This window comes from Triticum aestivum, chromosome 5D (assembly GCF_018294505.1).
Source record: "Triticum aestivum cultivar Chinese Spring chromosome 5D, IWGSC CS RefSeq v2.1, whole genome shotgun sequence".
In the NCBI taxonomy this organism is placed as follows: Eukaryota; Viridiplantae; Streptophyta; class Magnoliopsida; order Poales; family Poaceae; genus Triticum; species Triticum aestivum.
The window spans coordinates 307,263,549-307,281,227 of NC_057808.1; the positions used below are offsets into that span (position 1 = coordinate 307,263,549).

The window sequence follows — 17,679 nt, forward strand, 5'->3', positions numbered from 1 at the left end:
TCTACTACTATGGCTAACGGTTAGCAATAAAGTAAAGTAATTACATGGCGTTTTCATTGACACGCAGGTCATACAATAAATTAAGACAACTCCTATGGCTCCTGCCGGTTGTCATACTCATCGACATGCAAGTCGTGATTCCTATTACAAGAACATGATCAATCTCATACATCACATATATCATTCATCACATCCTTTTGGCCATATCACATCACATAGCATACCCTGCAAAAACAAGCCAGACGTCCTCTAATTGTTGTTGCATGTTTTACGTGGCTGCTATGGGATTCTAGCAAGAACGTTTCTTACCTACGCAAAAGCCACAACGTGATATGCCAATTTCTATTTACCCTTCATAAGGACCCTTTTCATCGAATCTGATCCGACTAAAGTGGGAGAGACAGACACCCGCTAGCCACCTTATGCAACTAGTGCATGTCAGTCGGTGGAACCTGTCTCACGTAAGTGTACGTGTAAGGTCGGTCCGGGCCGCTTCATCCCACGATGCCGCCGAATCAAGATAAGACTAGTAACGGCAAGTAAATTGATAAAATTGACGCCCACAACTACTTTGTGTTCTACTCGTGCATAGAAACTACGCATAGACCTAGCTAATGATGCCACTGTTGGGGAACGTAGCAGAAATTCAAAATTTTCTACGCATCACCAAGATCAATCTATGGAGTAATCTAGCACCGAGGGGAAGGGGAGTGCATCTACATACCATTGTAGATCGCTATGCGGAAGCGTTGCAAGAACGCGGATGAAGGAGTCGTACTCGTAGCGATTCAGATCACGGTTGATTCTGATCTAAGCGCCGAACCACGGCGCCTCCGCGTTCAACACACGTGCAGCCCGGTGACGTCTCCCACGCCTTGATCCAGCAAGGAGAGAGGGAGAGGTTGGGGAAGACTCCGTCCAGCAGCAGCACAACGGCATGGTGGTGATGGAGGAGCGTGGCACTCCAGCAGGGCTTCGCCAAGCACTGCGAGAGACGAGGAGGGAGAGGGGTAGGGCTGCGCCAAGAGAGAGGGAGACTCATGTCTCTGGCAGCCCCCAAACCCCCACTATATATAGGGGAGGGGGAGGGGCTGCGCCCCCATCTAGGGTTCCCCCCCCCCAAGGGGTGCGGCCAGCCCTAGATGCATCTAGGGGGCGGCCAGAGGGGGAGAGAGGGGGGCGCACCCTAGGTGGGCCTTAGGCCCATCTGAGCCTAGGGTGTCCCCCTTCCCCCTTCCCTGCGCCTTGGGCCTCTTGTGGGGGGGGGGGGCGCACCAGCTTACCTGGGGCTGGTCCCCTCCCGCACTTGGCCCACGCAGCCCTCTGGGGCCGGTGGCCCACCTGGTGGACCCCCGGGACCCTCCCGGTGGTCCCGGTACGTTACCGATAGCACCCGAAACTTTTCCGGTGACCAAAACAGGACTTCCCATATATAAATCTTTACCTCCGGACCATTCCGGAACTCCTCGTGACGTCCGGGATCTCATCCGGGACTCCGAACAACATTCAGTAACCACGTATATCTATTCCCTATAACCCTAGCGTCATCGAACCTTAAGTGTGTAGACCCTACGGGTTCGGGAACCATGCAGACATGACCGATACGTTCTCCGGCCAATAACCAACAGCGGGATCTGGATACCCATGTTGGCTCCCACATGTTCCACGATGATCTCATCGGATGAACCACGATGTCAAGGATTCAATCAATCCCGTATACAATTCCCTTTGTCTACCGGTATGGTACTTGCCCGAGATTCGATCGTCGGTATCCCGATACCTTGTTCAATCTCGTTACCGGCAAGTCTCTTTACTCGTTCCGTAACACATCATCCCGTGATCAACTCCTTGGTCACATTGTGCACATTATGATGATGTCCTACCGAGTGGGCCCAGAGATACCTCTCCGTTTACACGGAGTGACAAATCCCAGTCTCGATTCGTGCCAACCCAACAGACACTTTCGGAGATACCTGTAGTGCACCTTTATAGCCACCCAGTTACGTTGTGACGTTTGGTACACCCAAAGCATTCCTACGGTATCCGGGAGTTGCACAATCTCATGGTCTAAGGAAATGATACTTGACATTAGAAAAGCTTTAGCAGACGAACTACACGATCTTGCGCTAGGCTTAGGATTGGGTCTTGTCCATCACATCATTCTCCTAATGATGTGATCGCGTTATCAACGACATCCAATGTCCATGGTCAGGAAACCGTAACCATCTATTGATCAACGAGCTAGTCAACTAGAGGCTTACTAGGGACATGGTGTTGTCTATGTATCCACACATGTATCTGAGTTTCCTATCAATACAATTTTAGCATGGATAATAAATGATTATCATGAACAAGGAAATATAATAATAACCAATTTATTATTGCCTCTAGGGCATATTTCTAACAATGGTTACGTCAATGCAAGCGTTGACACTGATCCAGATGAATCTAAGTCACAAACCTGATACGTATTTATATTGAATGGTGGAGTTGTCAGTTGGTGCAGTTCCAAGCAGTGCGTTGTGGCGGGATCTACATGTGAACCGGAGTACATAGCTGCTTCAGAAGCAGCAAATGAAGGAGTCTGGATGAAGGAGTTCATATCCGATCTAGGTGTAATACCTAGTGCATCGGGTCCAATGAAAATCTTTTGTGACAATACTGGAGCAATAGCCTTGGCGATGGAATCCAGATTTCACAAGAGAACCAAACACATCATGAGACGCTTCAATTCCACCCTCGATCAAGTCAAGGAGGGAGACATAGAAATTTGCAAAATACATACGGATCTGAATGTTGCAGACCCGTTGACTAAGCCACTTCCACGAACAAAACATGATCAACACCAAGACTCCATGGGTGTTAGAATCATTACTATGTAATCTATATTATTGACTCTAGTGCAAGTGGGAGACTGAAGGAAATATGCCCTAGAGGCAATAATAAAGTTGTTATTTATATTTCCTTATATCATGATACATGTTTATTATTCATGCTAGAATTGTATTAACCGGAAACTTAGTACTTGTGTGAATACATAGACAAACATAGTGTCCCTAGTATGCCTCTACTTGACTAGCTCGTTAATCAAAGATGGTTAAGTTTCCTGACCATAGACATGTGTTGTCATTTGATGAACGGGATCACATCATTAGAGAATGATGTGATGGACAAGACCCATCGTTAGCTTAGCATAATGATCGTTTAGTTTTATTGCTATTGCTTTCTTCATAACTTATACATATTCCTCTGACTATGAGATTATGCAACTCCCGAATACCAGAGGAACACTTTGTGTGCTATAAAACGTCACAACGTAACTGGGTGATTACAAAGATGCTCTACAGGTGTCTTCGAAGGTGTTTGTTGGGTTGCCATAGATCGAGATTAGGATTTGTCACTCCGTGTATCGGAGAGGTATCTTTGGGCCCTCTCGGTAATGCACATCACTACAAGCCTTGCAAGCAATGTGACTAATGAGTTAGGTACGGGATGATGCATTACGGAATGAGTAAAGAGACTTGCCGGTAACGAGATTGAACTAGGTATGATGATACCGACAGTCGAATCTCGGGCAAGTAACATACCGATGACAAAGGAAATAACGTATGTTGATGCGGTTTGACCGATAAAGATCTTCATAGAATATGCACGAGCCAATATGAGCATCCAGGTTCCGTTATTGGTTATTAACCGGAGATGTGTCTCGGTCATGTCTATATAGTTCTCGAACCCGTAGGGTCCGCACGCTTAACGTTCGATGACGATTTGTATTATGAGTTATGTGATCTGATGACTGAAGTTTGTTCGGAGTCCCGGATGAGATCACAGACATGACGAGGAGTCTTGAAATGGTCGAGAGGTAAAGATTCATATATTGGAAGGTTATATTCGGACATCCAAATGGTTCCGAGTGCTCTGGGTATTTTTCCAGAGTACCGAGGGGTTACCGGAAACCCCGGGAAGTTAATGGGCCTTAGTGGGCTTTAGTGGAGAGAGGGAAGAAGGGCCACGAGGTGGCGCGCGCCTCCCCCTGCCTAAACCGAATTGGACAAAGGGTGGGGGCGCGCCCCCCTCCTTCCTTCTCCTTCTCCCCTCCTTCCTTTCCTTCCAGTGGAAGAAAGAAAGGGGGGGCGAATCCTACTTGGACTAGGAGTCCAAGTAGGACTCCCCCCTTGGCGCGCCCCTCCTGTCCGCCGGCCTCTCTCCCTCCCTTCTTTATATATGTGGCCATGGGGCACCCCAATAGCACAACAGACAATCTGTTAGTCGTGTGCGGTGCCTCCCTCCACAGTTTAACACCTCGGTCATATTGTCGTAGTGCTTAGGCGAAGCCTTGCGCCGGTAAATTCATCATCACCGTCGCCACACCGCCGTGCTGATGAAACTCTCCCTCGTCCTCAACTGGATCAAGAGCTCGAGGGACGTCATCTTGCTGAACGTGCGCTGAACACGGAGGTGCCGTATGTTCGGTACTTGGATCGGTTGGATCGTGAAGACGTTCGACTATATCAACCGCGTTGCTAAACGCTTCCGCTTTCGGTCTACGAGGATACGTGTGTCTCGTTGCTATGTATCTCCTTGATAGATTTTGCGTGATCGTAGGTAAATTTTTGAAACACTGCGTTCCCCAACAAAAGAACAAAGAAAACCAAAGAAAAAATAGCGAAGAAAACAAAGAAACAAAGAAAACCAACATGTAAAGAAGAAGAAAAAGAAAAATCAAGGAAACCAGTGAAAAAACAAAGTATGATGAAGAATAAATAAACGGAAGGAAACCGGTGAAGAAATGGAAAAACAAAAAAAATACATAAGAAAAAAAAAAGAAAACCCGACCACAAACAGAGAAAACCGGGGAGAAAAATACAACACAGAAACAACGACTCAAATAGTGAGAAAACCAAAGCAAAAAATACATAGAGAAAAAATGCATAGCTACAGTGATGGCCGACCTGATCACGCCACGCTTCAAGCGAGGGGAGCTACCATCTCGCTATAAGCAAGATATAGCCCCCACGATGTCCTGCGTTACAGCTAGATGCTACTATGCGCCGCACATTTCGTCCGATTCACACGCGCTGCATAGGGACAACCCCCGACTAGGCTGGCCCATTGTCACAAGGAAACAGTGAAAAAATCACCCAAAAAAAGGAATGCGTCCGTGCGAGGGATCGGACCCTAAACCTCCAAACTGATGAGTGCGCGTCACTGGCCAAACGAGCTGACGAGCTTCAATGTCTAATTAGGAAATGTGGATTATCAGAACTATCAGCCACTACAGATTTTCAAATGCGATTTTGTGAACAATTTGTTAAAAATATAAACTATTTTGGAATTTTCTATACATTTTTTCGAACCCAATAAATGAAAAGAAAAGAAAATTTAAAATTTAAAAAGAAAAAGAAACAAAAACAAAAGGAAGAAGAAGAGAAAAGAAACATAAACACGGAAAAAAAGAAACGGGAAACCAGTAAAAGAAAAAAAATGTTCAGGTAACCTTCTAGATTTTTTTAGGGGGTAAAGTCAAGTTTTATTCACCAAAACCCATAGAATGTGGGATACAATTTAGATTATGAGATTGGCCAAACCAGACATGACGTCCCTCATCTAGAGAGAGAGAGAGAGAGAGAGAGTACTTGACGAGACTATATGCTTCATGATTCGCAACACGACCTTTAAAAATAAAATTACAATTGAAAAGAGTTGCTAGAGACTTGATCTCACTAACAATGGCCCCATACTTACCCATGATTCCTTTAACAATATCAACGATCACTTGCTTCAAATCAGGTGATATGACACAATTCTGGAGGTGCAAATCTTGAGCGAGTGCAAAGGCCTCCTGACACGCAATATAGCCTCCAGCGTACCTGAATCATCCACTCCTGGAATGACCAACGATGAGCTGCCCAAAAAAAACTCCTATGTCTCGGTATACAGTTGCTGCCGACCCTCCTCTATTATTTTTTTGGAAACGGAGGCAAATTTTTTGCCTCATCTATTAAATGAGAAGAAAGAGTTTGAGTGTTACAAGGTCCCGTCAAGCACGGCCCGACAACTCACTTAATACAATATTCCCTAGCTTCTTAGCACCGGCGATAACTCATAACTTACCCTCGTCAGTAACAAATTTGAGAATGATTGACGGTGGCGCACTCTTGTGTCAAAAGATCCTAGCATTTCTCTCGTTCCATATTGCCCACGTCATGAACATGGTGAGGAAGGCCATCGCTTGCCTATTGTGGTTGCCAAGTCGGTTCTCTTATCCCACCACTCGAAGAGGGACTCGTGGAGGTGCTAGGAGGTGGTGTCGATGTGCGCAAGCCCATATTTCTTGATGACCAAGTTCCAAAGTCGAGTAGAGAAGCGGCATTTGACGAAGAGGTGAGTGGGCGTCTCCGGCTCTCGCTTGCAGTTGCAAAGTGGGCAAAGTCCACAGTTTTTCCAACCACAACGCTCAAGCCGATCGGCGGTCCAAATCTGTTCTTGCAAGGCGAGCCAAGCAAAGAACTTGACCTTTGGGGGGGGGGGGGGGGGGGGGGGAGGGGCAGACTTTCCACACCATGAAGTCCATAGGAGAAAGAGTCAAACCAAGGAACTGCGCCTTTGTAAGCAGTGGCTGCAGAGCATACCCCATCCATAGACGCCTCTCCTCTAGTTGATGTAACTTCGGCGTCCACATGAATCTTTGCATACCCCACTGGTCGCCCTTGGGCGAAGGCACTCCCCTCGCCTCAACCGAACATTTCTCCTAGCAGGAACCCAAAACCGGTTGGTCTCTGTGGCAAAGTAAGCTGGCTCATTGCTCACGCTTGATGTTTTTGCGTGTGCGTTCGCCCGACTGTTTGACGCACAGAGCCCCAAATAGGTTTTTGGGCTTCAGCCATAACTGCCCAGCCCATCGCGAAGTCCGTCGCCGGAAACACAGGGCAGGAGATGCCACGTCGCCGCGGACTGCGGTCAGATCGCCGCTGCGCGCAGAACCACCTGGAGCCCCGCCGCCGCCGTCAGCCACACCACACGGGCTTTGCCCGGCGGCAGCTGTCAGCACTGCCGGAGTGCCAAGTCGACGAATACACACGCGAGAGAACAGAGCTCTAGATGGACGAAGAACAGAAGTGTTTTTGCGCTGTAAACTTCACAGCTTTTCTGCTCCTTTCTTGCTTCTATTTATTCAGAGTACAGAGGGGAAACTGGGGATCGTGGCCCCTGACTTGGCGCCTACGTGATCCACAACGCTCGTGCCATCCCACGAGCAGATCAACGAGGCGCACGACTCGCTCCAGGCCGTTGCAACCTTCGAGCAAAGCCAGCTAACAGAAAGACTGAAAAAAAGGGGAAAGCTAACCTGACAGAAAAACTAGCTAACTGAACTTTGACAGGGCTCGGGGTTTTAATTCAACAGCAGCGACGGGAGCGAGAGGAGTGGGGACGACGCCGGGGAGGCGAACAGGGAGCCACCCGTCCGGACGAAGCGGGGGCGATTGAGGTGTGATTTCTATCTATGCACATGCAGCCTATTCATCCGGAACAGCATCAGGGAGGCCACACATGACATGAGCGCACAAACTCCATGCTGCCGAGGGTCAGAACTCTGAACTCTGAGCACATACAGAAGAAGGAAGCCCTGTTGCACGGCATCATCTGCCATATAGAAAAACAGATGAGATTGAGAACTCAAAAAGCACCTGATCCCATCAGGCCCAGGACTCAGGATCTGTTACTGCCAAGTGCCAAGACAGCACAGATCGCTGCAGATTACCCAAGCTCAGCAGCAGACATAAACAAGCAGGCAGAGAAGCACGATCTGCCCCAGCAAACACAATGGCGAAACGCCACAGCCATCATCGGTGCTTTCGACAAACAAACTTTACCCCAGAACCGTCTGGTTACAGAAGCTAGGACTGGTCCGACCATCAACAACACCCAAGATACTATGCCCAGGCAAAGGAATGTACATACAGTTCACGGTATATACCAAAACCAAACATCACCATCATTCTTCTTCTCTGAAGAAACCTGTTTCTATCTTTGTCTGTCCTATAAACCGACACCTGAACTCAAGAAAATGACCTGGTATGATCTTATAACTTACTCTGTGCGGCGACCGATGGCGTACGCCTCCCGGGCGATTTCCGCCTCCCGTTTCACATTTTCAGCCAGGCTGGCCATGGCACCTGAGAGCTTAGAGAGTCGATCGAACATTGCGGTCAGACCGCCCTGCAGGGTTGCCATCTCTGGTTCAGTCTCTGACGATTTGTCACCCTCTGCCCCAGTGTCTGAAGATCTCTTCTTCGCTGCCTTCTTCTGTTCTGCTGCCTGGCGCCTGTACATTTTCTTGAGATCTGCTGCAAGGTTCTTGATGGAGTCACATGATTCTTCAGACGGGAGCGATGACATTCCTGCGGACAAATCCCCCAAGAGAACAAATAGGGGCGGTGCAAGGTGTTGGCGAGGCGAGAGGGTCAGGTTTCCTCCCCCTGACGGGTCTCGTGGTTGCACCACACAGTTCTGTAGCCAGGAGTGCAGACCACTCACATAGTTTTTGTAACCATCAACCCAGCCTGCCAAACTGGAGTAGAAGACTCCCAGTTCAGTGATGAGGTTCATCAAGGCATGTCCGCGGGACTCGCTTGGAGGAGACATTGCTGGGAGCTTTGCATCTGTTGGAGAGGTAATTTTCTGCTGCATTTGGTGAACTTCCTCCAGCACCCTCCACATGCGCGTCTGCCTGTCAGTGTCGAGCACAATAATAAGTATGATATCCACATTTAATGTCAGAGCCTACATATAACATTTTAGCCAATACCTTCAACCTTTGCATACTACCTGAAAATGAATACATTATTTAACCATAACAGGTGTAATTACAGTTTTGACAATGGTCCTGAAGTCCTCACATGTGCTGTACATAGCGCTACGAAGCAAATAAAGGCTTACCCTTGTAGTAATTCAAGAAGTTGGGGCTGCAACTCTTCATCTCGCAACTTCTCAATTGTTTTTGAAATTGAGTATAGCACTTCAGTTCCTACCACGAGTCGCGAATACAACCCTTTGATAGTAAACCGAGTTTTGTCAACTTGCCTGGCATCTGCATCCCTTGCACATAGATGGCTTAGCTGAGCACATTTTTTGTCGTATATCTGCTCGATTGATTCAATATTCTGCAAATCGCAAGTTTGCAACACCAGTTGAAGCAGTTAGGTCAGAGTGTAGCAAATAAGACAGAAAATAGCATGCACACTTATATAGAAATAATGCAAATAACAGAATTTACTGAAACTTCTGACAGTAATAAGATATTCCGTAACCTAAAAATATCAGGACGCCTGTGAGAGGTTATCCCAAGGCAATTTCTGCATTTATTAGATATATATATATATATAAATAAATAAATAAATAAATACTAATCTTACTTCAATATTTTGAACGACGCAAAATACTCCCTCCGTAAAGAAATATAAGAGCGTTTAGGTACTATAGTGACCTAAACGCTCTTATATTTCTTTAGAGGGAGTATAAGGGATGCATTAGATATTTGGTTTAAGATCTAAACATAGAACCCATATTTTAAACATCCGCTTTTAAAAAATAAAAAAACTAACCATTCAGTTCTCTCACCCACCGCCTTCCATGTCACTCAAAGTCCTCTCCTCGCTTGCCAAACCTCCCCGGCCATAAGTTGATAGCACTGTCATGCCACAATACCTCCCCCTAACAATCCAAAAACCTTGCTCCCGCTCAACTCCCATCCAACTCATTGCGCCCCCCCCCCCACCCACCCACCCATTGGCCATCCCCAAATTTTTCGTTGTGAAGCACCTGCCTTCAAGAAATATGAGATCTGAATCGTAGATGGCGCTTCATTGCACATATCTTGAAAGAAATCCAAGGCTAGTGGATGGCCGGATGTATCCTATTCTTTATGTAAATTCTAGTTTATTTTTAGTCCTTCCTAAATCATAATTAGCTCCTATAGCTTTTGGTATCACTCAGTAAGTCAACCCCGAATAGCTAAGATCTAGTGTGAGTAGCGAGCAGACGTAAGCGTAATATTGCACATGCTAATACCATTAGCTTATTCACCGACCACATGCACGAGAGTGTTCTTTTTTGGCGTGTAGCAGGCATCAACAAAGTGAAAGGTTATCGGAAAAGAACATAACGACAAACACGAGGAAAATGCAGCAACCGACAAACTATAGATATGTCCTAAAACAGAAACAACCACCAAAGTAAATCATGGATACAGCCACAAAAAGTGTAATTAGAATAATCTATTGGTTACCAGACTGTGCTCTATGTTTCAAGCAACTTAATGCACAAATTTATAACCTGTAAAGTAATATAAACTACCTAATGTGGGATAAATGGCCTAATCTACTAGTAGGTAGGTAGAATATAACTGTAGTTCTTATGTTAAAAGCATATGTACCTCAGTTACCAATTTCGTTCTACCGCGAGCTGATTTGCTGAGAAGGTTGCGGGTTCCCTTATAATTTTTGGGAGGAGAAGTTTTGTACAATCAAACCACGACTCGCACATATAACGATCATGGTGACAATGGTTTGTACAAAATTACACAAAATGATAATTATGAGCTGATTGTTTCTACCAACATCGAAGGCATACTTGGGGAGGCTCTGTTTCACATTGTATATACTTTTGAATAATTGAATTATGATGCTTTCAACCTTGTACATTGTCTTGTATTTAACCTATTTTTCTGTACACTTGTTGAATAGCTCCAAGATGTATTAGATATTTGGTTTAAGACCAAAAAAAGAAACCATGTATTGAACATCCGCTTTTGTAAATTAAAAAAAAAACTACAGTTCTCTCATCCACCGCCTTTAAAGTCCTCTCCTCGCTTGCCAAACCTCCCCTCACACAAGTTGATAGCATTGTCATGCCACAATACTTCCCTTCAACAATCCAAAACCTTATTCTCTGATCAGCTCCCATCCTCATCAGCCCTCCCCAAAATTTTCATTGTAAGCAACATACCTTCAAGCAATATGGGATCTGAATCCTAGATGGCGCTTTATCACACATATCTTGAAGAAAATCCAAGGTTGGTGGATGGCTGGATGTATCCTATTGTTATGTAAATTCTAGTTTATTTTTAGTCCAACCTAAATCATAATTAGCTTCTGGGGCTTTTGGTATCACCCAGTTAGTCAACCCTGAATAGCTTAGATCTAGTGTGAGTAGTAAGCAGAAGTAAGCCTAATATTGCACATGCTAATACTATTGGCTTATTCACCGACCACATGATGAAAGTATTCTTTTATTTGGCGTGTAGCGGGCATCAACAAAGTGAAAGGTTATTGCAAAAGAACGCAACGACAAACACGAGGAAAATGCAGCAACCAACAAATTATAGGCAAGTCCAAAAAGAGAAACAGCTCTACATTAAAAAAAATCATGGATACAGCCACAAAAAGGTGTCGCTAAAATAGCCTATTGGTTACCAAAATATGTCCTGTGCTTTTAGAAACTTAATGCACAAATTCATAACCTGCAAAGTAAAAATAAAACTACCTAATGTGGGAATAAATGGCCTAATCCACTAGTAGGTAGGTAGAATATAACTGTAGTTCTTATGTTAAAAGCATATGTAGCACAGTTACCAATTTTGTTCTACTGCAAGCCAATTTGCTGAGAAGGGTATGGGTTCCCCTATAATTTTTTGGGAGGAAATGCTGCGTACAAACAAACAGCGACCCAGACATATGACATTCATGGTGACATTGGTTTGTACACAATTACACAAAATGATAATTCTGAGCTGATTGTTTCTACCAACACCATGGGCATACTAGGGGAGGTTCTGTTTAACATGTTTTTAAGAATTGAATCATGATTCTTGCAACCTGTACATTATTTTGTTTTGAACCTATTTTTATGTACACTTGTTAAATAGCACCAAGATGTTAAGAATTCTAGATAGGAGGAATAGATGTGAAGTACCAAGCGTATATGTTAGATTTCATGCTATCTAGTATTACTAATACTCAGAGTGCAACTTTAATTGTCAAATGGCACAGCAGAGACCGGTATAGTAGGAACAATATACCCTGAGCATCATGCAATTATTGTTTATTCAATATTAAATCAAACATTAACACAAATTTGGTGACACTTGTGTAGCCTTGGACGTTAACTTCGACTCAACTACAAAAGGCAACTATTCATTTGGAAAATCCTTGGAAGTTCCTATTGTGTTGGACGTGAGATGGGCATGAGCGATCTAAGTCTGCCGGATGGTTTGAAAAAAATATTTGTAAGACCATACTCTGTTTTGTTTTCAAATAGAATTCATCACTATAGAGAAATGCATTAACGTGTGATAATTCAAACTTTACTGTCTATGGTTGAGGCAATATAATCACCACTTACAACTTCATAATTCCTGTAAGCTAACTTACTGGAAAATATGTCAGAAAAGATTGCTGGAAAATAAGGACAACAGAAGTAAAGCTTTTATTTTTGAGACACAAATATCCCCTAGGCATGATCCAAAATCCTTGAGTTGGCTAAAACATCTAAAGAAAACAACATACGGACCCATCTCCGCGCTAATCTCTACCCCCCTGATTTTCACTGTGGATCCTCCCGCCCCTGATTTCCAACTATATCTTGACACCTCACACCGTAACTTTAATCCCGTACAAAATTGCCCGTCGGTGTAGTGTCTCTCGGCATGATCATAGGATCATAACGATGGCTCATCGTGCAAAGAGGATCTCCAAGTAAATGGGAAGAACTCCTTTCGAGCATGTGAGTTGCAGGAAATACTTTTGTTTAGCTACACAACATTTAGCCCAGATGCAAAAGGAGACATCACATTACAATAAAGACTATCTAAGTCCAGAAAATGCTTGAGAGCTCACTAGAAAAATATATTGGTTTTGTCCATAATACAGCAATGGTGTAATTATGTTGGATGCCATATATGGTTTCCTATCTAGAAGATTAACATGTGACACACAAGAGCATACATATCAAAAACGTGTCCACATAATTTCTAAATATACATTTGTAGCGTCATTACAACTCTGCTTAAGACAAGATAGCTTCAGATATTACTGAAAGTAGTGGTTACACCTACAAAAAGGTCAATGCACAACTGGATAGATGGCATAAAATAAAAACAGTTTGATCAGCTCTATATGCTACAGGTCTACTGGAAAACACAGGACAAGCACAACCTCATGATTCTATACTGATAACGCAAAAGTTCAATTTTCAGTGTAGTTAATCCTATAAGCATCTGTTGAACAACACATGTTGGCTCACCTTTAACTCATGATAAATCTTTATTTCCCAAGCATAGAGTCTATCTAAAGAGGATGCATGACTTCCTGAAATCATACAAAACTCTTCAACAAAATCGCTAATGCTTTCTGGAGGGTCATCATCCTTTTGAGCAGAAAATAGTGGATTCTTAGATGATGAAGATCGTGATGAAAGTGAGCGATTCCAAGCGATCACTTTTGTGACATGCTGCTCTGATTCTGCAGTGAAACAGTTGAGTAAAATATCATCCAAATGAGGCTGTTATTGTTTAGAGTGCAAACTTCACATATTAATGTATTTGATATGAATACTAAATATACCATGGGAAGCTACATTTCCAGCATTGCAGCAGAGCAAGGATGCTGACAGAGAAAGTGCACACGACGGTTTCCCTGCAATAATTAGCACTGATATTAAGCAAGTATAACCATAGAAGATCAAGAGAACTGTCTAACTGTGAAAAATGTATTCCTCACCTGTTATCTTGGTAGAAAAGCTTAGTCGAATCTTCCTTGTCTCAAGCATCCTTGAGACCCCATGGCAAGACTCAGCTGCCCGAGCAAATTGGCGCTCGAGTTCTTTAACATCAGACAGAAAATCTTTTGATACGCTGGTGATGGAACTGCCCTTTTCTTCTTCCCTTTCAGTAGATATTTTTGGTACATTAACCTTGTCTACAGAGTGGGCTTCGTTTTTTCTATTGTCAGTAATACGTGTAGGATTCTGCCCCTCCACATTCTGTCTCTGCACTTGATCAGGTCCTTTGTGTAAGCTTGAGTCATTTGGTAAGTCTGTATCAACAATCTCAATTTCACTACAGTCATTGCGATTCAACTTAAGATGGTCAAAATTGTCATCAAGGTCTTTACATCCATGTGTTCCGAACTGTTCTTGCACCTCAGATATTTGACTAGAGGAAGCTTGATCCCTCCCATCGACATGGCCAAAATCATCCAAAGTTGCCTCGCAGTTCTCTGAGACATGGGTGGCAACATTTTCACTCATATCATTTGGTTCAAAGAAATCCCATGGGGGGCAAAATTCCGGAGACAACGGTGGTGAAACCGAAGTCGGGATGGGCTGCCCTTTTCTGATAAAACTAGCATCACCACCACTTGGGTCGACTGTCACTGTCAAGGATGGGCTTACTTCTGACCTCAAGCGACTAATATCAGAATGGCGGGGCACTTTCAGTGGTGAAATTTTAGAATTGTCTGCAGGTGGCAATGGGGATGGTAAAGCAGACGAAGAGCAAGGGGACTTTTCCGGATCACCCTCATGCTGTGACTCCACAAACTGCCTCAAAGCAACGCCGACATTGCGCAGAGACTGCTCGTACGACAGATGAGCAGCCGAAAGGGCATACCTTGCATCGATTGCCTGTTCAATGTGTTTCAGACGACCCTTGCAGAGCTGCAATGCGGTGCTGCAGTCTTGCTTGGAGGCAGTTGTACCCATGCTTCACTTCCTGTAACAACGAAGACAAGTTATGATTGGCATGGAATCCATCATGGCTGACAGAGGAACTAATCATTTGCATTTGTACAAGGCATGTTGGTTGAAAATTACCACCTATGCATGTTGACTGAAGTTATAGAATTTTACTGCATTCAGTAATTAAAAGAAACAGGGGAGGTTAGAAAATCAGAGTTTCAAGGCACGGGTAAGCAAGGATTGTACCCACCAAGTAACGAAATGAAAACAATACTCAGGCACCATGTAACAGGAAACTCTAATCGATAGAAATAAAGGATAGAAAGAAAGAACGCCCTTTTTTCCAAGATAAAAAACAACAACACTTTGTGAGGTAGAAAATAAATGACATAAAAGCTCGCCTATTTTAAATGTAAGCAATGATTGTGCCCACCAAGTAATGCAATTCAGATTTTTATTTGCAATTCAGATTTTTCTGCATTCGGTAATTCACCATGTAACAGGAAACTCTAATCGATGGAAAAAAGAACACGTTTATACAAGAACACAAATCCACAAAGGCACTTTGCGAGGAAGAAAATGAAATACTACTCACACATAAAAAGTCGCCTATTTTGGCTCGGCAATATCATCATTACAACCCATCGATTCGGACTAACCTACACGGTTGGAGACCGCACGCGCACAATGATTGATTAATTCATCGGCAAAGCGAACTTCAAAGCCACAGAAAACATCTGGGGGACAAAAGTACAGAGAGAGGCGGAAGCTACGAAATCGGGCTCCAATGGACAAACACTCACCTTCGCCCAAACCAACTGGGTCGGCCAAACTTCACCTCGGAACCAGAGCGGCCCGCTTCGTCCTGGCAACACGCCACAGCCACACGAACCAGAGTCAGTCTGTCAGAATTCCAGCCGAAGGAACCAAAAAGAACCCAAACCCCAAAAACCCCACGCCTAACTCGAACCCCACGAGACGAGGAGGAGGCAATCCGCGGACCAAGAACCGAGGCCAGAGATCGCACCTTCGCAGGCGCACCGAAAAGCAATCCCCGTCCCGTTCCAGCGCTGAGACCAAGAACAGGAGAGGGTAAAAGACGAAGCAGGCTTGGTTGGCAAGACAGAGCAAAGCCGCGCGGAGACCCCCTCTCCGCTCCGCCCCTCCGCAAAAGCGAGCAACAGGACAAGAGATAGAGAGGAAGCGTTACATTGGCGAGTCAATCCCCCCTATCTCTCTCTTTCTTTCTCTCTGCGAGAGCCGCCGCTGGCTGTTTTTCTCTCTCTCTCTCTCTCTCTCTCTCTCTCTCTGGGCTGCGCGCTCGTCGCGACCTGGCAGCAGCGATGTGCTGCGTAATGAGCCAGTGCAGCAGCCACGCGAGGCCCCGCCTGGCGCCGAACCTTCGCCCCCCGCTCCGCATGTACCCCGTGTGACGCAACGCCGCGATGGCCCTCGGCTCTGGCTGCAGCCCGTTGGCGTTGCCATTGCGCTCCTTCAGTTTCTTGTTTGCTCCGTGTGAGGAGAGAGAAACCGGGGAGGCGTGAAGAGATAGAGAGAGGGGGGAAAAGGCTGGGGCCTCATTTATGAAGTAGAAAATCGGGAATGGTGCAGCGGGGGCAGGGGAGTGCGGGCCCCGCAGGAACAGCCCCGGGAGGGGAAAGGATGGGAGGGGTGCGTCACAAAGCTCTACCGGATGGACCTACCGGTCAGCCTGACGGGGTGTGGCGTGGGCATTGTGATGTTGAAAGATTTTGATCTTTGCCAGATCTCTTTTAGCAGGAAATGGAAACCTTTTGTGTGATTGTTCTCTATGCCTGGTTTGCTGTATTTTTGGCAAACAATGATGTTTGGAATTAAGTTTCTCTAAATAAACGTTGCCTTTGAGCTCCTGCCATGGAAATCAATTGACACTTATTTTGGGCAACCGCCTCTGCACGTCTCAGCGGCATCGGCGACGTTGGCCGGATCCCTGTGAGGACTAATGATGGTGGCGGTGGCGGCCTCTACGGGTCATTGCGGCGGGGCTTGCAACCCTCGACGACCGTGACAAGATGATTAAGAGAGCGACGGCGCATCTCTAAGTGCATCAACGAATCTGTAGGCATGACGACGGTGGTTGTGCGTGGCGCTGTGGGCGCTCGCTGGCGACGCAAGGAAACTTTTGTCTCGTTCGAGGGTAACGGGCATCACATGAGGAGGTTTGTGGCGTCAGCGTAGCGTCCAATGCTGATGAAGGCATCTGCCACCAAGGCAGCGACTTCGACGATATGGTGGATGTTGTAGTGTCCCTGGCACCAATGTGGGGTGGCAGCGAGCAGATCCCCACTGAGACATGGGTAGCTCCCTAACGGGCGTGCTGATGGACTTAGGTGGGAAGACGTTCCATCTTAAAGATGCTGACTCGAACACTGCTTCATCTCCAGGTGAAAACTTTTGTTCTATCCTTTATTGATCGGGCTCAACAACAATGTACTTGCATTTGTTATCTTGTTGAAAGCTTTGTCTAATCAATGGCATACTGGTCTTCATTGGCTGTTCTCGGCAACCAAAATGAACATCCTTGTCTAGCTGGATATGACAACGATGACGTGAGGACATTTATTCCTAGCTAAAGTTGTTGATGCTAAAGAAGTCGATTTAGAGCAATTTTAGTCGTTGCCAAAATTTGGATCGCCATCCTCCATATGGAGCATGTTCCATAATGCTTTGAAGGTTGTGCGGCCTATGTGCAAACACAAAATCGCCAAATGGCAACTTCCATATTTTCTCCTTTAGTTGGTTCAAAATCTTGTTTCAGTTTAAACGCCATTTAATCCAACCAAAACAGTGCATAAACATCATCAAACATGATAGCTTAACTAGAAATTATATCAGTGGCTAAAATTTGTCGCATTTACATATTTATTGCGACTTTAAATGTCGTTAAGCGACATCTTCAAAATA

At 45.1% G+C, this 17,679-nt stretch overlaps 1 protein-coding gene across 1 annotated transcript; it reads right to left on the minus strand.

Moving 5' to 3' along the window:
- Nucleotides 1-7,436: 7,436 nt before the first annotated feature.
- On the minus strand, nucleotides 7,437-16,262 carry LOC123124737 (protein ROLLING AND ERECT LEAF 2). Its single transcript, XM_044545303.1, has 7 exons — nucleotides 15,764-16,262; nucleotides 15,540-15,601; nucleotides 13,779-14,770; nucleotides 13,623-13,694; nucleotides 13,303-13,520; nucleotides 8,941-9,164; nucleotides 7,437-8,731 (listed from the first exon to the last, which is right to left on the minus strand). The coding sequence occupies exons 3-7, from the start codon at nucleotides 14,758-14,760 to the stop codon at nucleotides 8,092-8,094; spliced, it is 2,136 nt and encodes a 711-aa protein (XP_044401238.1). The 5' UTR covers nucleotides 14,761-14,770; nucleotides 15,540-15,601; nucleotides 15,764-16,262; the 3' UTR covers nucleotides 7,437-8,091.
- Between the last annotated feature and the right edge of the window lie 1,417 nt (nucleotides 16,263-17,679).